This window comes from Anguilla anguilla, chromosome 12 (assembly GCF_013347855.1).
Source record: "Anguilla anguilla isolate fAngAng1 chromosome 12, fAngAng1.pri, whole genome shotgun sequence".
NCBI classification, from domain to species: domain Eukaryota; kingdom Metazoa; phylum Chordata; class Actinopteri; order Anguilliformes; family Anguillidae; genus Anguilla; species Anguilla anguilla.
The window spans coordinates 3,499,781-3,523,347 of NC_049212.1; the positions used below are offsets into that span (position 1 = coordinate 3,499,781).

At 41.2% G+C, this 23,567-nt stretch overlaps 1 protein-coding gene across 9 annotated transcripts in view; it reads left to right on the forward strand.

The window, feature by feature from the left end:
- The window catches only part of LOC118210442 (metastasis-associated protein MTA1-like), a 67,842-nt gene that overhangs the window by 2,707 nt on the left and 41,568 nt on the right, over positions 1–23,567 (forward strand). For 3 of the 9 annotated variants that reach the window (XM_035386648.1, XM_035386640.1, XM_035386645.1), the window contains exons 2-3: positions 15,780–15,847; positions 18,940–19,033. In XM_035386648.1, coding sequence (XP_035242539.1) covers positions 18,947–19,033 — 87 coding nt within the window. In that variant the 5' untranslated portion in view covers positions 15,780–15,847; positions 18,940–18,946. Of the gene's footprint in view, positions 1–964; positions 1,026–3,245; positions 3,529–15,779; positions 15,848–17,663; positions 17,679–18,939; positions 19,034–23,567 lie in introns of those variants that run through there. The other 6 variants (XM_035386644.1, XM_035386643.1, XM_035386647.1 and 3 more) reach the window with 5 other exon arrangements.

Below are 23,567 nucleotides of genomic sequence, written 5' to 3' on the forward strand. Positions count from 1 at the left end.
TATACTAAAGTAATCCAATAAGATTTAAACAGAGTCCTGAAATGAGTGGAAACCTGGCAAATGAAATTCGATATAGCTAAGTTGTAAAGTTCTACATGTGGGACATAAAAGCGTAAGACAGGATTATGGGCAGAAAAAACTGGAATGTTCTCAGTTTGAAAAAGTAATAGTTGATCAAATAGTTGTAGCAGTAAAAAGGGTCAACAGGATGCTGGGATATATAGTAAAAATATTGAATATAAATCCAAGGAAGTTATATGTATGTTATATATTACCTTTGTCAGACCACATTTAGAGCACTATGTGTAGTTCTGGGGACCACACTAAAATAAAGATATAGAGGCCCTGGAAAAGGTTCAAAGAAGGGCAACTAAATTGGCTCCTGGTATGAAAGATAAAAGTTGTGAGGGAACACTTAAGATACTTAATCTCTTCAGGCTTAGTTAAAGGAGACTTATGGCCAATTCCATTGAGGCTTTTAAATTCATAAAAGGGAATTGAAATGGAAATGAGCAAAAGGTAAAATCTGCACAGACATTAGGAAGTATTTCTTCACATAGAGAGCAGTCGCCATGTGGAATAGTTTGCCAGATCATGTAGTAGAGGCAGAAACTCTGGGGGTTGTCAAGACCAGGCTTGCTACAGCGCTGGATATTATCTAGTTTGTTGGTAAACAGTGAGCACTAGATACCATTTAGTGGAAGAAAAATGGTGAGCATTGTTGGGATGAAATGGTAGCCTACAGTAAAATATTTTTTCACGCAGAGAGTAGTCAATGTATGGAATAGCCTGCCAGGTCACGTAGTAGAGGTAGAAACTCTGGGGATTTTCAAGACTAGGCTTGATACGGTGTTAGATACTATTTAGTCTGTGGGTAATCAGAGCACTAATTTAGTCAGGAAAATGGCGAGCATTGTTGGGCTGAATGGCCTGTTCTTGTCATTATGTTATGTTATGTTATTAGGTATGCATACAGTCTGGACCTTCATCACAATTCCTGATGAGAAATTCTGGAATAATTTCAGGTAAATTTTATTTAATATGCACTCATTGTTTAACTGTCCTGCAAGATTATTTCGTTTTTTGAAATGCTAGGGCAAAAGATGGCACTACAAATTTCATCAGGCGTCTTGGCAAGAAATTGCTCTTTCCGTCTTTTTCCCATGAGTGTGTTAGACATTATCCTTACCAGACTGACACTATACAAAGTGTAGCTCTGAATTTGATGAGCGGAGAGTTTCACCAAGCATTCACAGTTTCTAGCTTCTCACATTTTAATCAGTCAGATGCTTTTCTGCAGCTTCTTGCAAAATAGGCCTAAATCTCAGAGGTACCCTACCAACATGTGAAAGCTACATGACAAGCCCCATCATTTTTTCTTTTTCAATTGTCAGTGTGGGAAAATGCACACTGAGAAGTTACTGTTTATGCTAATGCTTCATTATCATTGTTATGGTTTTTCTTACCACTGCATAGAAACCTCGGAACAACACCTTAATATTGATATTGTATTGCTTTTACATGCACAGTGCATGCAAGTATAGATGCAAGGTATTGCTGTAGATTTCAAGAAATCAATTAATATGTATCAAAAAACATAAAGCAACAGCTCCCCCTCTCATGACCTCAGTTAAACATTTGCCCTGACTATGGCCTTAGTCAGATGTGTTCATCTGTCAGAAGGTTCGAGCAGTAGAGTCGCCAACTCGATGGAACAAAATTCCTGAAATTTTTTTTTTTTTTGTGACACCCACCCAACCTATGAACTATATTTGGACATCCAGCTATCTTCACTTAGCTAAAGGGGCATGTCTCGTAGCTATGGATGTGCTTTCTAGGTCTTGTCTTGGTGTCGGCAAACCACAGCTATGCCCTTCTAAGATTTGACGCTGTTGCCAATATTTAAAGTATACTAAAGACATTTGGATCTGAGATCCACCCATCGATTCATCCATTAAGTAACCCGCTTATGCCTGGTCAGGGTCGTGGGAGAGCTGGAGCCTTTCCCAGCATGCATTGGACAGGTGCACCACTGGACACACCATTCACTCACACACTCATAACAATGGGCAATAGACTCTCCAAACAGTGCCGTGAAAATGAATGTCCCCTTCCTGATTTCTTCTATTGTTGCATATTTGTTGCACTGAATGGTTTCAGATCTTTAGACAAAATGTAATATTAGACAAAAGGAACCTCAGTAAACAGAAAACACATTTTAAAAATTAGTATTTCATGGAAAGCACACATATCACCCATACAAAAAAATAATTTCCATCTTAAACTTAATACCTGGTTACACCACCTTCAGCAGCGACAATGGCAAACAAACACTTTCTATAATTTGATATCGGTCTCACACATTGCAGTCGAGTAATTTTAGCCCACTCATCTTTTCAGACCTGCATTAATTCAAACAGATTTCTGGGTTTTCAAGCATGAACTGCTGGTTTCAGGTCCTGCCACAGCATCTCCATTGGGTTCAAGTCAGGACTTTGACTAGGCCACTCCAAAACCTTCATTTGGTTTCTTTTCAGCCATTCAGACGTGGACTTGCTTTTGTGTTTTTGATCATTGTCTTGTTGCATAACCCAGTTATACTTCACCTTCAGTTCACAGACAGATGACTGGACACTTGGGTGATAACAGTTTTATTAAATTAATTAAATAATGTTTTGAAAACGTGTTTTGTGTGTCCCTTTGACTAATATTACATTTTGCCTCAAGATCTGAAACCATCCAGTGTGATAAATGAGCAACAATAGACGAAATCAGGAAAGGGACAAATACTTTTTCACAGCACTGTTACCTGCTTGTCTTTGGACTGTGGGACCTTCTCGCTGTGAGCCGACAGCACTCCTCACTCCACCAGTGTGCCGCCGAGATTTGAGATCAAAAGATGAATATGAGACCAAAGGATAGACAATCAGCTTCTATTTCCTGATATTTACATTCATGTGTTTTTCTTTTTTGTTTCATTAGAAAAGGAGGATAAGATCAGAAGTTATTCGCGCATAACTTTGCCTATTTGTGATTTTCTATGAGGAGGATTTCTCTTTTTAAAAATGGCGTATCCCTTAGTAAGTGCAGCGACGCTATTGCCTTTGCTACATCAGAATATGCTTTTTTGCATCTAAAATATCTTAATGGTCTCATGTGGGAGCGGGAGGGTTAATACAGGGTAAGGATGGCTGGACTTGGGATCCTACGTAAGCGTTAGCATAAAGCGAGCGCAGAACGTGGTGTACTGTCTCCGCAGATACGCAGTTAAGGATAGTAGAATAAACCATAACCGCCCACCCCTTCCAAAATAATGCAAATAATAGGAATAATAACTGTTAAAGCGTCTGCAGGCGTTTATTTTTCTCTTGGATAGTCACTAAGCCAAGCTGATACAATGGGTAATCAGGCATCATTAAGTGAAATCGCCTGGCCGCTACATGTTCTTTAACATTTGGCAATCACATTTTGTTTATTGTTAGTGCCAAGGTGGAAGATGGCAGCGAACATGTACAGGGTAGGAGGTGGGTAAGTTTGGTAACTTAATCATTATGATTTATAGAGCCGTTTCGGTTTCACAGTGGCGACGTACACAGTATGGCTTTCACAAAATCAAAACAAAACCAACTTGTTCTTGCTTCTTCACATGAACTAAAAGTTCGACACAACCGCTTGGTGTAGTTTTCGTCGCTAAGCAAAATTAGAAATACGTTTACGCGATCGAAATGGCTTTTATGGAGTAGGCTAATAGTTATGTTTTAGATGTTTTTATTTTATTTGTTATTATAATAATTTTTTAAATAACGGACAACATGGTCCGACTAAATTTTATGCACGTGTGTTAAAAATTATGTGCTAGAATTTCTGTAGTAAAAAGAAATATTGAAGTGCATTAGCTATGTGCAATTATTTACTGTTATTATTATTATTATGGTTATAATAATAATAATAATAATAATTATAATAATAATAATAATAATAATAATTATTATTATTATTATTATTATAGTTGTCATTTTGTCATGTATGTAAAGTAAAGTACCTCATAAGGCATTTGAAATCATGATTCAAAATCAGTACAGCAAAAATGAGCAAAGAATTATAATGTTCTCCTGAAAAAAGCTTACGTTAGTGACACTGTACCTGCACTGCGAGTAGCATTAGTGCCAGGTTTCACTGGTTTTAATACTGGATTGTTACACTGAACGAGCATGTAGGAAGGTTGTATGATTTCCACAACTGTCTTCACCGAGGAGTAAGCTATAATACAACAACCATTAATGACAATAGGTTATAGTGCTTTACTAACATTTAATATATGCTGTTTTAACTGCTGCCTTTGCTGTTGTTCTGCAGATATTATCTTCCCCCTTGTGGTTCATCAGTCAGTGGTTTAAATCAATGTTAATTTTCTGTTGGCACACTTATGGGCACAAGTCTGTCGGCTGACAGCTGTTTGATGATCTCTACCCTGCTTTAGGCACTGTGAACCTTGTTATTATCAGGATAATACAAACACAGGCAACATTCTCAGTCTTTTGTGTCGCTTTTCGCTACAGACTCCCACATGCATGCATATCAATAAGCAGAGTGTGGGAGGGGCAGAAAAAAGACTAGTTTGGGTGGGCTGATGGCAGGAGTGGTGACAGCCCGCCTTCGAAGAAAAAAAAATACAGCACGTGAAAATCCAATTTGTAGTGATGTCTCTGGATGGAATTAAATGCATAGATTTTGCTGTGCTGCACAAAAGCAGGACGACACCTTGGCCCCGGTGATGTTGCTCTGAGCTGCGGATTGGCATACCGCATATTTTGTCAGCCGGTATTTTTTAACCTGTCCCGCCTCGTTGATTAGAAACAGGGTTTTTCCTGTCTCAAAGCAGGCTTTAGGTGGTGACTTTGCGTGACCGCAGCTGCGCTTGGTCTGGATTTACTGCCACTGCCTACTGGATCCATTGTCTCCATAATAGCTACATTTAGGTTTGTGAAGTCTTCATGAGACCACCACAATGCATTGAGATGTAGACTATAAGAAATGAACATTTTAAAAGGTGACAATTAAAATGTGTATTGGAGATCTGCACTTTTTAAGTGCCAGAATGGGGGGTGGGGGCGAAGGGGATATAGCCTATGAAAGCTTAACACATTGTAAGGAATATAGGTTTTTGGAATTGCAGTATGTCTTGAAATACATTTTAAATTTTTGTCACTAATTACGTAGGGTACAATATTCACCCTAATTAATATTGAACTTAACAAATTTGCACAAATGCCACCTTGATGTATTTAAACTATTTTTATTAATTCACTCAAAGAATGCTTAAAATTCCTTTTTGTCACTGATGTTTCTTCTACCATGCAATAAAATTTTTCAGAATTTTATTTTTCAGTTCAATCTGCACATATAGGCAAAAACAGTGTAGGTTAATGACATTACAGTAGAATCGAATTGCCAAATCCTGAACCATTTCCCATTCATTCCATTGTAAAGAGATCACATATTTCGGATATTATCACGGAATTATGTACAATTACATTGCATACTTATCTATAAATATATGTCAAAAGCCAGCAGATACCTCTTAAATAAAACGACAATTGCCCTATAAAGACACACAAACTGGTGAAATTTCTGAAGGTAGGCAGTTTCTATTGAGACGTCTCAGTGGCACACATGGTTTTTGGCGCTCTGTCTGCTGTCTCATATTTTTATACAATTAAGCAGATTCAAAGTTAATTTAGCATGTATAAGATTACATGTAAACTTGAAAGCAGTCAATACTTTGAAAACATGAAATGCAGTATCATTCATGAACAAGTTATACCAATAACTGCACAGACCATTTCTTATTTTTTTCCTTTTATTTTTGCCTGATTTTTCCTATATGTGTCTTAGGTGGCTTGAAAAAATACTTCTAGGCAGCTGGGCTAAGACATATTAATGCAGGAAAGCCCCTGAGAAGAAGTAATTGGGGGAATAGGGTGTTGGAAGCGAAGACGTGTTGGTTAGGTGTAGCCCCAGGCGAAACTGTGGAATCCCAGGGAGAAGTGAGTCTGCTGAGATGGTGGGGCCTGGGGGGGGCCTGGGGGGGCCTGGGGCGGTGGGGGGGTGGGGCTGGGGGGGCACATGAGGAGTAGAGCAGATACTCTACTGGAGTTCATAAATGCATGAACCCCCAGGGCCCCCCCTGGCCCCCCCTGGCCCTGCAGGGCCGGCCCGTGGCATAAACGCTCTATGTGGTTGTTTAGGGCTACAACCGCTGTGGTGGGGGGGTGGGGCGGTTGGGATGGTGGGGGGGGGGGGGGGGGGGGGGGGCACACGACCACGAGGGGGGGCCACACGATCCAATGTTTATCTAAGGTAAATAACATTATTTTTATAATTACGTTATTCATCCCCTATCACGGAAATAGCGGTATACATTTTAAATCGAATGGCAACAGAACATGAAATATCAATTTAATGTAAGAAGGATTTTACCAAGCGAACTCCCCCCTTGCTTGAACAGATTTTTTTTTAGGGCCACCAAACTCCTAGGGCCGGCTGTGGCCCCGTATCTGAGGGACTCCTCATGCTGAGAGTATGAGAAATGGCTTTGTTTGTAAAGGTGTAATGTTCACTGTCTATCATCGTACAACCTGCCGAGGCATTTCCAGTGATGTCTTATGTTAAATATCCAGTGAACAGCACCTGTCTGAAACAGGCAGGAATTCAGCCCATTCTGAGAGGATGGTCATGGTGGTCTGCCTGTGTGCTTGCTGCTTCAAAGAGTCAAAGGCACTGGTAGCACATTCACTTTTGCTGAGAAACAGGCTGTCCCGTCATTTGGCAAGAAGAAAACCACATAAGCTTTTCCCATGCCAAAATTTTGTTTGTGTCAGTGCTTTTGGATGACACTTTGTTTTAAGGGTTTAGTGTGTTTTCATTTGTTTTATGGATGAATTGAAGCAGTGGATGACCTTAAGAACTAGGATAACATGATCAATTGTTTTGGCCTAGTAACTCTCATAAGTCTTGCTTATCAGGTTGCTTGCCACTGGAGTAAATCTGTACTGCACAGATGTACTTCATTTTGTGTGCAATGCAGTCAGTACGTCAGCCTACATTTGGACAAATGTGTCTGCATGGTTTTGCATTATTGCTTTGCTTATTTGATGCATGCATAAAATGCTGGCTGACTAGCTTAGGTTTTCAGGTAAAGCAGGATACTTACAGTGGCAGTAAAAACATTGTTCTGGGGTGGAAATGGCCATGTAATTAACAAGGTTTTATTTCAGTTTTCTTAACGGCTTTTTTTCATTAACTGAACCTTTAAGGTGTATTATGTGGGCTGACATGGGTAGGTGTAGCTGCAGTGTTCTGCTCTAAAGATGTGAATGAACCTTGTTCCACAGCCAGTATGGAAGTGAACTCGAGTGACTTCACACGGTTGTTTGCTTGTTTCCGGTGTCATGCAGCCATTAAAAAATTTTTTTTTATCTCACCGTTCACCGTCCAGAACATGGCGAGCAACTCAATCCGTGCTGGTTGAGAAAGAAAGGAGGGGGAAAAGAAAGAGACAGAAAATATGGCATGACCCGAGGGAAGAGGAGTGAGGTGTGTGGGGCGTCCCATTCTGATTTGTGTCCCCTGCACAGTACAATGCACAAGCAAGTGTGGGTTGTCATCCTTCTCCAGAATGACCCTCGTGTGCTGTCCAGAGCAGATATGTCAGTTACTCGTCACTGTCCCGGATGGATGTGGCAAAGGTTTTCCATAGATTCATGCGCCGGACAAGGTCCTGAAACCACTTAATTTATTCACAAGCTGTTTATGTACAGGGTGCGAACGATTTAGGCTTTAAGGACTGTCCTGATTGCTTACAGTAGAGTTCCCCTTACCAATAGTTTAGGAAAGGAGGGCAGAGAATCTAGTTTTTATGTTATCTGAAAAAAAGTAAAAAATGGGAATTGTGATCAAATGAAAAATATTTCATGGAAGGTAAACAAGTCATAAATCACAAGTTTATCCTAAAGATCCAAAAAATAGGAATCCCGAGTTAACTCCATAAACTTGTCACAAATTAGGTCATTTAGTAAGAATGAAATATTTGTTTAATATTGTGTCATGAATAATTCAAAATAAAAACTGATAACATCTACTAAAGGCAATAGTGGAAGTATTACTGAGTAATTTCCGCAGTTCTAATATTCAGTTATTTTTTATGCAAAGGTTGCATTTGAACTGTATTATGAACACTGCTTTTATATATCTGCATGATTTTTGTAACATTTAAAGCCATATGCTCAGAATCACAAGCATTTCTGGTGTTCTCCTGAATCTTAGCACATTGTTTTCTTTTCAGACATTACTTCAAAGATCCAGCAAGAACTCCAGAGAAAATTGAGAGCAAATTAGCTGAAGCCCAGATGCCTTTTGTGATGTTGTCAAATTTGTGGTTGCCAGGTCTTTAAGATATATATATATATATTTATTTTTTTTTGTGTGTAATTTTGAAAATATCCCATACCTTATATCATATGTATTCCTTCAGAATAACATGACATGCCCTGAGAGTGTGGAAGGTTGGGAAGGGGACAGACTGCAGTTTCTAATGTCTGCCTGTAGCATGTTCACTTTTTGAGCTGATAAAACCATGAAGTCTTTCCTGAGGTCTCGGAGTCTGTGTGCTTTTCATTTGAAACAAAAATTTCTCAGACTTACAGGCATAAGGTTGCAATATCTTTCTGTGTATGCGCAAGCCACTGATACACAGCCTGCAGCCAGTACCTTTTGGGTTCTGGCATTGATTATAACTGCCTGCCTTTTGTTTGTCTGCTGCGTAAGTGTCACCTCATTTCAGGAAATGCAAGTTTAATCGTGGAAATGACATTCAGAGTTGAAACTAAACTGACCGTTTTTAGAAATGACCATCGTAGAAACATTGTTAAAACTTAGCTGCTAGCTTACCAGCTGTTAGCATGTTATGTAATAGTTTAGCTTGTCAGTTTATTAATATGATGTCCACTTGTATTATCAATTCTGACACAGTAAGAGCAAGAGACTGTATATTTTAAAATACAAATACAGAAATACAGAGGTGATTTTCATGCTAAAACAATTTTGGAAATTGTATACAGTACTGTAGTAATAATGGCACCCCAAAATAGTCATTTTAGCTCATTTTAATTTGAGAAATTATATACAGTATTGTAGTAAAAATGGCACCCCAAAATAGTAGTTTTATCTTATTAAATTATTTTCCTGTAAACAAACAAAAAAAAAAAACAAGAAAATACACGTCATATTTTATGCCTCTGCCTTTGCAAGAAAAGCACTTCTAAGTGTTAAAATTTGTATGAATTTGTGGAACTTCTTGGCAGGGAATCTTTTGCATGTCTTCCATGCTCAGCTTTTCAAGATTCTTCAGAAATTTTTTCTGACCACAAATAGTCAAATGGATTCAGATCAAAGATGACCAGAACACTACCAGAGTTTTTGCTGATTTGGATGTCCATGTGATTTGGATCTTGCCAGAAGGTCCATTTGCAGCCAAACTGAAGCAAATTGGCAGCTGGAATAAGCTTTGTGGTCAAAATGTATTTGTACTTTATGCACTTCATGATCCCACCTATCTTCATAATGGTCCCAGCACCCATGTAAGCAAAACAGCACCAAACATATTTCACAATAGAGCAAGAAGTACTTTTCAACTTATGCTTAATCCTTCTGACATCAAGCTGCTTGTGCTGATGTGCATATCCAAAAAGCTGCATTTTTGTCTCATCTGAACATACAGTACACTACCATTCAAGAGTTTGGAATCACTGAGAAATATGTATTAATATATTATGTTTTTGAAGGAAATTGATAATTTTATTCAGCAAGGTAGCCTTAAATTTATCAAAAAAATATATCGATAATGTTACAAATTTCTATTACTGTTTGAAATAGCTGTTTTCTAATTCAGTCTTTATGTATGAGCCCCATTTTCAGTAGCCATTACTCCAGTGTACTAACAGCACACTGTTACCTCATCCTTAAGTATTCATGCTGATGTACTCATTTGGAACTAGAGAAAGCAGTCCCATTATATTAAGCTCAGCTGAAAACAATTGTGCTGTTGAATTATGCTACAAAATATATTTATTTCTGTTGCTACGGTATCTAGTACACTGGCATGCCAACCAAAACACTCTTTTCCAACCATCTACCATTCAATATTTGTGTTTTGCTCATTTTAACCAGTTTGCTGTTTCAGAAGTGGCTTTTTCTTTGAAACTTTGCCCATAAGGCCAGCATCCCAGAGTCGCCTCTTCACTGTTGCGGATGAAACTGATGTTCGGCGAGTACTGTTTGATGAAGCTGCCAGTTGAGGACCTGTGAGGCGTCTGTTTCTCAACCTAGAGACTCTGATGTACATGTTCATGCAGTTGTGCATCTGGGCCTTCCACTTATTTTTCTGGCCTATTTAGATCCAGTTTGCTCTCTTCTTTCACAATAGCAGTGCACACCTTTGAGTGAAATATTCAGTTTCTTGGCAATCTCAAGCATGGAAAAGCCTTCATCTCTCAGAAGAACAATTGACTGACAAGTGTCTAGAGAAAGCTGTTTCTTTTTGGCCATTTTTGAAACCAAAATTGAACTTCAGAAATTCCAGTGTACTAGATACTGTAGCAACTGAAAGAAATATTTATTAATATCTATTATTTTAGCTTTATTAAACAGCACAATTGTTTGCAGCTGTGCTTAATATAATGAGAGTGCTTTCTATAGTGAGCACATTAGCACCAATGAGCACATTAGAATGAATATTTAAGGATGAGGTAACAGTGTGCTTAATTTCAGTAATAGAAAATTGTACAAAACAGTAATAGAAATTTGTAACATGATCAAACTACAAATTTGATAAAACTACTATGTCTTGGTTGTATATTTTAACAATTTAATGCTAAAAGTATCAGTTTCTTTCATAAACATAAACATTTCTCAGTGACTCTAAACCTTTGAATAGTAATGTAAATCTCAGTTTCTAATATAATTAGGCCTTGTATTATGTTGATATGTTGCTCTTTATGGGTGTAAATATATTCAGAGGGCACTCTATATGCTTAATGTTCTTCATAGGTCAGATATGTTTTTCATACAAATGGAATTTTCACATCCATGAAAACATATGATGTCATGTTTTATTTTTTTCTTTTGGTCATGATTTTCTATCATTTTCAGTGAACATCACGAGATATCATAAACACCACAATGTTTTGGCTCGTTGTATGCAACTATTTCTTACTGAAATCACTGCAAAGTCTTAAGTACACACCAGAGCAATCATTTGTTTTTAGAAACATTGCCTCACAGTGACTAAATGTCAAGCTAACTGGCAGTCTTTTTAACATACTGAAAATACATTTATTCCTTTAAACAGTGAGGCTCTTCTTCCCAGAATGGCTAACCTGCAAACCTCTATGGCATTTTGAAGTGCGTTTACACTGTGAAGGTTTGAGAGCAGAAAAGCCATCTTAAGTTATTCTGAATGGATGCACTCCGCATCAAAGCAGTGGACATGGTCAGCTGTTTCTGGAGAAATCTCCATGCCAATCCGGCGCAAATGCGTTTTCTCGGTGGCAGCGAATGAATGTGTGCTGCGACTGGGCTGTGTGACGCAGAGCGTAGGGGTGCGCTCCGTGCTCAGGCCACTTGCATTTCACAGAGGTGCTGTGGGCTGCTGATTGGAAGCCCAGAGCTGTTCCCAAACACCTTCATCAGCACATGATGTTGCTCATGATTTCCTTACTGAGGTCACCGAGACTTACAACTGCAGTCCGCTGGTCATTTCAACTTCCCATTTCAGGAGAATAAAAATGCACCTAAATAAAAAATAAAAAAACACTTTTCAGTTTACAAGTTGTATACATTATAGAAGTCACATCTTATACAATACGCCATTCTGTCAAATAATGTATACTATTAGTGTGTACATATGACATTATTCAGAAGAAAGGGCATAGAATCACATATTAGCTTTGAAAAGATTAAATCAGAATCTGAGTTCTTGTTTTTTCATGTCTTACACAAATCCACCTTTATTTTTCACATAAACAGTTATTAGTCCTTTGAGCTGGACCTATGCAAGTAGATTCTAGAGGCTTCCAGAAGTCTATTAATAGCAATGTTCCATCATTCCCTTTGTTGTGCTGAGCAGCAGCCACGGTACACATTACTTTGATTTTTTATTTTTATTTTTTTGGCTAATAAGCAGTATTATGGTCATAGTCTGTCATTGTTGCACAAATGAGTCTGGACATATCTGGGGCTCGCTGTCCCCGGTTAATTATGAAGGAATCCATCCTGAAGGAGAACATTTGTTCCCCCTCCCCCACCTTTCGCCAGATGGAACCGTTGAGGGCACATGGTCAGTGTCTGGCTGGCTCTGGCTGGCTCTGGCTGGCTCTGGCTGGCATGGCTCACCGGGCCGGCTGGTCTGGTTTTACATCATGATCACAGTGTCGTTATTGCCTGGAGGATCAGGACGTTCGGTGAGCGCTTTTGTCCTAGGCTCCATCATTTCATTGATCATTTCAGTTGGTCTGATAAACTATAGAAAAGAGAACTAGCACTACATTCCGAATGGGCTGAAAATAACTATAAGAATTCCTCGCTACTTCTAATGTGTTGAGGAGTCTGGATGCAAGCTTCCCATTCTCAACTATTATCCTGCCAGTCTAGCATGTGAAATACATTTAGCCATTAGTGGTAAAATTACCACTAATGGCAGAAGGGACATATTACACTCAGAGCCCGGGCATGAAAATTGATTTTTTTTCTATCCGTTTGCTCCGAGCAGAATCAGAATTTCAACATTTCTGTTCTTTTGTTCCACCTGCAGCATAACGTTCCTGAACTGGTTAGAAATAAATTAAAAAAAACAGGTAATTTAGTTCCTTTTCTCTCACCTGGCAAACATAGAAACCAGCCTAGTTGCCCATCTCAAAACCTACTTGTGACTGTGTTTCTGAAAATAATAATAAACACGGGTAAGGTGATGAGTTATTTTTTAGTTGTGCATCATTCATTCTATGAGGTGCATGTGGCTTTTGACAGCTGTTTTTGCTATATGGAAGTGAATTTTTTTTTACCAGAAGTATTTTTTCAGCATTTTGTAGGCTAATTGTTAACAGTCGTTTAGTGACTAACAGATCACATAGTTTTGATATAAAGTAGCATACCTGCCATCCCAATCTCAAATCTTTAATTGTGAGCCTCTTGCTGTGTACCACATGGTCTTGTGTGCCAAGCTGTGTATGAATCACTTTGTTAACACTTGTTGCACTTGTTTTTTGGATTACTCCAAACTCATTATGGTGTGAGTTTCTTTACCGAATTAATGAGCATTCTATCACACCTGGTTAGTTTGTTACATCTTCAGTGAAGACATGTATAAAAATTTACATTTATCAAAATTTACTTGATTCACTGGGGCAAAACCTCTTCACTGAAGAGGACATTGCATATAAGTGCGTTCCTTTCAATGGACTATGACAGGGGTGCCTGATCCTGATCCTGGAGGTCTAACATCCTGTAAGTTTTCATTCCAACCCTAATTTGACACACCTGATTCTACTGATTAGAAGCTCAATGAGATCTTTAGCTGTTGAATGAGGTGTGCATTGTTCGAGTTGTTGCGAAAACGTACAGGATGGTACATCTCTGGGAACAGGATTGGGCATCCCTGTACTATGATATAACATGATTCTACTTTTGGTTGCAATGGGTTCATCTCAAATGGATAGTTCTTCAAGCATTCATGAGTGTAAATATAGATATATAGACAACGACATTGCATGGCCTGGTTGGTCGTTTTTTTTTTCATTTCTCTCATAGCACTGATAGAAAATATCCTCAAGGTCATGACCTCAGCTAATAACACACAGTGAATCAGTGCCAACATAGAGAAATAGAGGCAATTCATGTCCTTTCAGCGTTGAGAAAGTGATGTAACCTACCTGCAGGATAACCACAGTGGCTGTACACAATTATACATTTTCCTTCCGTCACTCCGTGGTTAACTGTGCAGTATCATTACACAATGGGTTCATGGGGCCCATCCACACACTGGAACAGAGCCTTAACAGATACCAGTCTGTGGGACCCATCCACACACAGGAACAGTGCCTGGTAACAGATACTGGTATTGTATCCTGACTGTGCCAGTGCTGACTGTTGCCAGTAGACAAATAATTGACTGTAATGTCATCCAGGGAAGGAGGATTGAGCTAGCTGGAATGACCGTGTATAATTGCTTACCAGTGACCCCTGCTGGTCAGTGACGCGATCACAATCAGCTTTCTCAAGCTGAAATGAAGTGTCTTTCCCTGACTTTTGTCTGTACAAGCTCAGCTTGCGGACTGCAGTGTGAAAAGAAGAATTGGCTTCACAGAAGACCTTCTGGAGGAGAATACATGCCTGTCTGTGCCCTCCCAAACTGCAAGAATAGAACATTAGGCATTAAATAATTTGTAAACAAAAGGCACACATGGTTTTGGTTTTACACCATATGCGTCAAGAAAACCTGATTGGGTTGGTAACCAGCCAATGAACCATAGAGACCCTTGTCTGTTTGTCAGCTTCTCATATCTGTAATGACAGACCACACAGAAGAAAAGCCCAAGACTGTTTCCTGTGAAAAAATGTTTTCCACAGACAGCATAGCCCATACCCCACAGAGAGCCTCTGAGCTCAGGAGTTCAATCCCTGACAGTAGGCTTGTTTTTTTTATCGCCGCTGAACAGATGCACTGATTGTTATATTATCTGGATGGTTCATACCACAGTATCTGCTGAGCCCACCATATCAGCCCATCCATATTATATAGAGCCCAGCGAATCTGTGAAGCAATGATCACAGGAAAATTCTAGCACAGGAAAGGGGGGGGGGGGTGTCAGGTGGTTCTGTGGATAAACATGAGAAAAATGTCAAATAAATGTCCCCCCTGCAGGCAGAGAGATAAAGCGGAGATCTTTTTATCGATAGGCCCCAGAGACTTCCTCTGAAGCCAGAGACGTCTGTTGAAGTGTGTTCTCCACACTGACAACACTTCCAGGCGCTCTTCTAGTTTTGGAGACTTAGCGGCACGCGTTATCAAATTAGTCCCGTTCTGCACATCATCGCATAGCTGAAGTGCCTGCAAAGTGTTGCAGGACCACATTGTGAACTGGTGAATTTTCACTGTTCAACAGGGTGTGGGGAACAGGCATATAAACACATCACCTTTGTGCATCTCTCTCTCTCTCTCTCCCTCAGAGCAGTCCACTGTGAAGCTAGAACAAAGCGCATGCATTGTTTCACAGACAGGACTAAGCTGTTAACAGCATTAAAACTTTGTATCATTGTTTATATTGTTTATTACACTGTTGCCATACTTAACCCTGCAGTTTTATATTGTATTTCACATGCAATTAGGAACCCCATCTCTTGTTTGTTGGATCATTATAAGTCGGATGCAATATATTTATTTCTGGAGATTTCCTGGATCTAACAGACTGAACTTTATGTCCTGTTTGTTTGGTAATGTAGAGCATTGAAGCCAACCTGGCCATGTTAAATGAAATATGTTTTCCCATGCGCTATAATAACTTTACATTCCTGTACAACAAGTATTATTATAATAATTATTTGCATCACTCTGAATTTTCATATCTATTTGTTTTTATAATTGTATGTTTTTCCAAATGACAAGAGCCCAAGGATTAAAACCCATAATTCAGCTCACAGCGTTTACTCTTGTGTTTTTCTTTCAGATTATGTCTACTTTGAAAACTCCTCAAGCAATCCGTATTCAGTTAGACGAATAGAGGAGCTCAACAAGGTACGGTACAGTGTTGTAACTTTATTTTCCTTTGGGTGCCCATAATATAAGCAGCCATGGAGAGAAGATCACACATCACAACGATTGCTTTGGGATTTGTTTTCAAGAGAGGTGGTTACACTAAAAATTTCAAAAAGTATGAATTTTAAAATATATCTTAGGAAAGATAAAAGCTATATATTACAATGTGTACAATCAGTATACTGTGATTTGAAAAAGAAAGTACACCCTCTTACAATTATATTGTTTTACATTTTTTACAATTGTTTTTACAATGTTATATTATTTAATTCTACAATGTCAGCCAAACATGCTGATAAGGTTTTTTAAGGGGTAAAAAATGTATAATAATGCAATGCATTAAAAAAATATATAAATCCATATATACTCTTCAAGCTAAATGGGCCATTTTAGCTGGTCGTTGCACATTTTCACATTGATTGGTTAACTGATCGGGAATGATACGAACACTTCTTCCATATGTTGCCCACACTCCTGGTCCGAAAAAGTGAACAAACAAGTGCCCTTGAATCATTGGGTACACATTATATGTTCGAGCCGGAGTTGGATCTTGTATTTAGAGCCATGGAGGAAAAAAAAAAAAAAGGGCCCTGCAGGAACTGTCCAAAAACAATGTGTGGCAGTCGGTCCGCCGGAGAAGCGGATTGGTTTCGGCTGCTGCGTGTGCCCTCTGGTGGAGAGGGCACACGCACCTGGGCTGCGTTAGCTAATCAGCCCAGGTGCTTAAACTGTGCTGCTGTCCACAGTTAGGGGCTGAGACTGGGAGCTCACACCGAGAGCGCAGTTATGATTTTCATTTCGTTTTTGTTTGAGCACAAAAGCCGAGAGAAGTAATCCTCAACTGGGATGCTGGAGGAGCTGGACCCAGCCAGGAAGGCGGGTCAGCTACAGAGTTTTTTGCCCGGAACCCTTGAGGGGGAAGGGAGAAGAGGGTCGTTTATTTTATTTTGTGTTTGTGTAGGTGTGCTCTCTCTGGCGTGTGACACAATGATACAGGCCTGAATGCTTGACCCCTACAGTGAGGGGGTCCGGTGGCTCTGTTACGCTGTGGGGGAATTTACCTGGCATGGTTTGGGTCCACTTGACCCCTTAGAGGGAAAGGTCACTGCAAATTAATACAAAGTTATTCTGAGTGATAACCTTTATCCTATGATGAAACATTTCTATCCTGATGGGAATGGTCTATTCAGGATGACAAGGCCCCCATCCACAGGGCACGAGAGGTCACTGAATGGTTTGATGGGTATGAAAAGGATGTGAATCATATGCTATGGCCTTCGCAGTCACCTGATCTCGACCCAGTTGAACACCTGTGGTAGCCATTCATGCCCAAACCATAAGACCCCCACCACTATGTTTCACAGATAATTATGGTATGCTTTGAATCTTGGGCAGTTCCTTTTGGCCTCCACACTCTGCTCTTGCCATCTCGCTGATACAAGTGAATCTTGGTCTTATCTGTCCTCGAGAGTTTTTTTTCCAGAACTCTGCAAGCTCTTTCAGGTACTTCTTAGTAAACTTAGCCGTCCGTTTTTTGAAGCTAGTGGTTTGCTTCTTGCAGTGTAGCCTCTGTAGTTCTGTTCATGAGGTCTTCTGTGAACACTGGACAGTAGTCACTGACTCATCTATGCCTGCCTCCTGAAGAGTGTTTTTGATCTGTGGGTCAGGTTTTTGGCTTCATGATGGTGAACATTGAGAATTGTTTAGTCATCAACTGTACAGGTCTTCCTTGACTAACCAGGCCCTGTATGATTACAGAACTCACCAGTACTCTCTTTCTTCTTAATGATGTTCCAAACATTTGATTTTGGTAAGTCTATGGTTTGGCTTATGTCTCTGATTGTTATTTTGATTTTTCAGCCTCATAATGGCTTCCTTAACTTTCATTGGCACAACTCTGGTGCTTGTGTTAACATACGGCAATAACAGACACCAAAGGCAATAAAAAGCCTTGAGTCAAGAATAGATATTGAAAGCTGTCTAATACCTGCACTAAGCAAGTGAGAAGCAATGAACACATCTGAGTAAAAAATTAATAAATGAACAAATGACCTGCAATACAAGCTGAGAATCTGTGATTTAACAACATGTTCATTGTTTGATTACAAATCTAAAATTGTGGAGTACAGAGAAAAAACATGTCTTTGTCCCAAAGATTATGGTACACTCTATGTACATATATATGTGTGTGTGTGCGTGTGTGTGTGTGTTTGTGTGTAGCGTGTAACTAAGTATGTATGTATGTATGTATGTATGTATGTATGTATGAATGTAATTCAGCATTTGTGCTGTGGATAAAAATCAAATAAAATGAAATGTGGGCATATGTTCGTATGTTTGGTAGATGTTTGCTGTGGCCACCCTTGTGCTGGTATTAGGTATTAAACAGGGTATTAAACAGGGATTGCGCAGTATGAGTCAAACCAATAGATTTGCCATATTTAGCCCACAGGGACTGGATCAGTCCACAGACCCCTCTTTTTCCAACCGGTGGGTTGGCTGAGACTGAATTACCCGGCATCAACCTCTCCTTGACCCTCAGTCCTTAGGGAATGACCTTTCTTTATCTGTGATTTAATCTTCAAGTGGTTCAGAAAGGTTGCGGGTTTGAAGGAAGTATGCTTGTTCCAAACTGCGCACAATGCAAGCTGCTCTCTGGAGAACAATAAAATGAATGAATCCTCCCCCACAACCGTATGGTGTTGTGATTATCGGTAATGTTCTAAACGGTCCCCTGTGGTGCCCGTGTATGCTGGTTCACACTGCGCACCCTTAATTGTATACTCTCTTCTTAATTGCACAGGTCATTCACCCTGGTTGAAATTTCTAACAGTCATCAAAGATGAAGTATATTTCACATATCTCTGTTGCACTTTGGGGAATGTAGTTAATGGTATAGACCATTTTAACTCAGCTGAGTGGAGTAATTAATAAGTCAAATAAAGCCTGGATAACAGAAACAGAGCGTCCTTACTTCCTTAGGAGAGTCGAGTGTGATGACCATTGTGTGAGCTGTTTGGTAAGATGCTGTGCCTCACTTCCTCTTCTTCCTCCTCCTCCTCCTCCTGCAGACGGCCAATGGCAACGTGGAAGCCAAGGTGGTGTGCTTCTACCGAAGGAGGGACATCCCCAGCAACCTCATCGCTTTGGCAGACAAGCACGCCAGTAAGTTTGGCCTTCAGATATGGGGTCCTGCACGTGCTCAGAGCACGCTGGCAACATTGTTCTAACAGTTTGGAAGCGTTTGAAACAGCCGTCTCCTTCGTGGCAGTGTTAAATGGTGGCGCAGCAGGGTCTGGAGTATTTCTGATGAGTGGTGGGGGTTCAAAGACCCAAGTCATGTGACTGTGGCAGCCCTGGTTTTGGCTCAAACCTGTGTTTGAACAGAAAACAGAAACCAGCTTGGATTGTGGGTCAGATCATTTTAATCAAACAATAGATGAACATACAAAAACAGCGCAGCAGGTTGCAGTGAATTGTGGGATAAAAAACAGCAGGCACAATGGAACTAGGTTATTTTATAATGCAGCAACCCCATTTTTGCAGATTGGTTTGCAGCCAGTATGGCTACCCATTCCCAGCCCCTCGGTAGAGTGCAAGAAGGACAAAGCTCATACCCTTTGCTCCAAAGGCATACGGGCGGATGGACACACACACACACACACACACATGCACATACATGCACACACACACACACGGGCACACACACACACACACACACACACTCCCCACAATTTATTTGCAGACATGGGCGGCTTTCCAGATCACACACAGACACAGACACATCAGACACAGACGTTTCAATAAAGAACAGTTATTAATACATTCTAATTTCTGATAAAGTGCCTTTTCGGATTGCTGATTTTACTGGTGAGAAGTGTTTGGAAAATAAATGGCGGTGTTGTCTTTTGCTTTGAGTTCAAGGGTTGGTGGGGCTGGGGAGTGTGGGTGGTTGGATGTAAGCTACTGGTGGGGTAGGGGAGGAGGTCCTAGAAGACTGCAGGCATGAAGGGTCACAGGAGGGCATGGGGATAGGACATAGTGAAGCTTCACGAACCCCAAAATGGGGTGGAGCTGTTGTATGTTAGCAGTGTCTCACTGGTGTTAACTAGTACACTTTGATGTGGACTACAGAGACCTGTGATTGGTTCAGACATGCCAGTGACTGAGTGCACACACCTGCCAGCTCCACCTATCGTGAGGGACATGAAGCTTCACGCTCTTACCGCGTGGCAACAGGCAGATTAGGAGGAGCTGCAGGGGAGGAAGAGGAGAAGCACTGTGAATAATGTTGGTGTTTACACTCGGGGGGTACCACATTGGAAGGGATTGCATCATTTAGGCAGTTGTGTCCAGAAAACCCATTTCATAGATGTCTACAAGAGCATTTGTGGGTTTTCAGCTTTTAAGCATTTGTGGGTCGTAAGGCCCATATCAAGGGGGTTAGTGCTGGTTTAGTCAGCCTGTGTTTCAGATGGACACAGCTGGTGCAAGTACAAGATTCATTCACTGTTCATACTTGTGCTTGCCGATGACAACTCCTACAGTTTGGCTTTGATTGGCTCAGGACTGTATGAGTCCTCTCCCTTTGATTGGCTAAGGACTGCATGAGTCCTCTCCCTTTGATTGGCTATGGACTGCATTAATCCTCTCCCTTTGATTGGCTATGGACTGCATGAGTCCTCTCCCTTTGATTGGCTAAGGACTGCATGAGTCCTCTCCCTTTGATTGGCTAAGGACTGCATGAGTCCTCTCCCTTTGATTGGCTAAGGACTGGATGAGTCCTCTCCCTTTGGTTGGCTAAGGACTGCATGAGTCCTCTCCCTTTGATTGGCTAAGGACTGCCTAAGTCCTCACCCTTTGTCGCAGTTAATGTCATTAGCAGACCGGAGTATGCTATATGAGTGGACTTCTGCCCAATTTCTATGCAGAATTAACCAGTTTACGTTTATAACCCTGTGTAGCATTTGTGAAAAGTGTGGTCAGGCTGTGCACGGTGCACTTTGCACACTGCATTCACGCTTGCGGGATAGTGTACGATGTGCTCTGCAGCAGCGCTGCTGTGAAAAGCAGGCAGGCTGACAGTTAATGTGGCCCACAGCTCACAGGGAGCTCGCTGCCGTTCCCGCTGACTGTAAAAGACGGATGTTTCCAGAAACCCGCGCGCAGAAATCCCCTCGCGGCTCTCCGGGGTCTCCGCGAGTGCCGGCGGTGGAAATCCCGCGGCGGTGGGGACCCGCCGACCGGGGGCGGCTGGCGTCCCCGCAGCATCTGCTGAGTTTCGCACCCCGCCGCTCAGCTGTTAGCGTCCCGAACCCCAAACCCGCCTGAAGTCCCCCGTGGGGAGGCTCAGGCAAGCGAGCCGCTTAACCCCGACGCCGTCAGCTGTGTAAGCAGGCTCCGAGCGGATCGGCGGAGGGGGGCGCGGGAGGGAAAGGCTGGGGGGGCCAGTGTGACAACGCGCCAGTTTCAAATGCAATGCTGCCCACTGGCTCACTAAATGTAGTCATTTTCTAGTTTTTCAACTAATAACAGGGCAATTGACCGTTAAAATGTTATTTGGTTTTGGAATTCCATTCAATAAATTAATTAGCATGTTTTTGGTGGTGTTAGATATTTGGTAATCTGATGTGCAGTTTTGTCCCACCCTCTACAAGGGACAATGTAACGGATAATTACTTCAGTGTGGGCAATACATGCAACGACCAATATGGAAGGATAGTAATTTATGCCACATTTAAATAATTTCCCAAGATTTGGTAATAATTAGCAATAATTTGGGATCTGGCACAGGGTATTCTAAGCTTTGACTTAGGAATCTAGCGTGCTGACATGAATGACAGAATTAGCAAGAGGAATTGACTTTAGCTAGCTAGCATGGAATGAGTCCTAAGAATGCAGGTACACAGCACAGTGTCTGACAGTATTTCATGGGTGTGAATGTCAATGGATAATTTTGTAGACGCAGTTATGTTTTGAAATATTACTTTCACTTATTATTATTTTGCTTTCCTGCTGTAGTCCTGTGAGAATAGTATACTTTATATTTTTATGGAATGAATACTCCACAACTAAGGGCATTGCAATTATTTCATTTAACTAACTACCTGCATCACTGCAAGCATTCTCTGTGAAGTTTCTGGACAGATTCCAGACAGGCCAGATTGAATCAATGCTGAGTCCAGTGAATTATCCAGGATTAATTAGTAGAATGTCAAAACAGCACATGGTATTATCATGTTTCTACTCACTGGATTGATATGTGGTTTTTCATTTGCACTCAATATTCCCCTCACTCTTCGTGGCCACAGACTGAGCACTAGAAATGTCAGCAGCACAGCCACAAACTGAGCACTAGAAAAGTCAGCAGCACAGCCACAGCCTGAGCACTAGAAAAGTCAGCAGCACAGGCACAGACTGAGGACTAGAAAAGTCAGCAGCACAGCCACAAACTGAGCACTAGAAAAGTCAGCAGCACAGCCACAGCCTGAGCACTAGGAAAGTCAGCAACACAGCCACAGACTGAGCAGTAGAAAAGTCAGCAGCACAGCCACAGACTGAGTACTAGAAAAGTTGCTTCCCTGTCCGTGGGCTCCTGGCTCAAAGGGGTTCTCTCAGCAAATAGGAACCCAAACCAGGAACTTTTAAAATAGAGGGGGGGGCTTAATTTATACGCACGGCGTCTGAACGGCAGGAAGTGAGGTAGGGGGAGTGCACAGTGCGCACCGGCTGGGCTTTATTTGCCCTGTCATGACTGCCATGCTGGGCGCTGCCCGGCGTTCGGCAGCGGTTTAGGGCTTCTGCCAGGCTCGGGACACGGGCACTGTGTCTGCCCCTGCTTGCCAGCTGCACGCGCTCTGTTAAACCAGCTTGGCCTTCCCATTTCGGCTCATCCTGCCACTTTGCATCCAAAAAAATATTGTCGTTGCCTCGCAACACTTCCTGCCACTTCAATTCCGTGCCACTCGTGTGCCTGAGTAAATGTTGTGCATCGGGCAAGTGAAGCTCATCTACTGCATCTCCCTCATAAATAGGGAACATTAGGGGCAATGGGACTCCTAAACTCCCACTCTCCCACACCCAACACACGCTAATTGTGCTTTATTAGTGTCTGTATACACACACGTAACTGGATTTATTACATCACTGGAGACACTGGGGAGCTGTCTCTGCCCTTCTTGCCCCTGCTCTCTCCTTTACAACCCCTCCCTCCCTCACACCCCTCCTCCTGCTGCCATCCTGGCTCTGCTCCAAGGGAAGATGATAGAATTCCCAGTCACATGACTCCTACCAGCCATGTAATCAAATCTATTTCCTGCTTCACTTAGCAACAACAACAGAGGGTTACCATGAACCCTCAGGCAGCCATATTAGGAACTTGAAAGGGTACTTCAGAGGGGCTACATCAAGTCTTTGTTCAGAGGGGGAAAATGACCATATATTTGCATAAAATCACCAAAGCAGCTAACATGAATCACACAACACTGTAGCCATGGCATGGGATCGCATTTTGCAGCTTGTCCAATAAAACACAAATGTGTTCATGCCAAGTATATGTTCTGTCAGAAAAAGCATGCCTGTTTAGTGTGTTATAAAAAGGAACTGTTTTTGAAAGAATGGCCCATTTGCTGAAAGGTCAGCACTGCTGATGCAGTCAGGGGCATTTCGCATCAGTGGGGCATCAAAATATGTGGCCTCA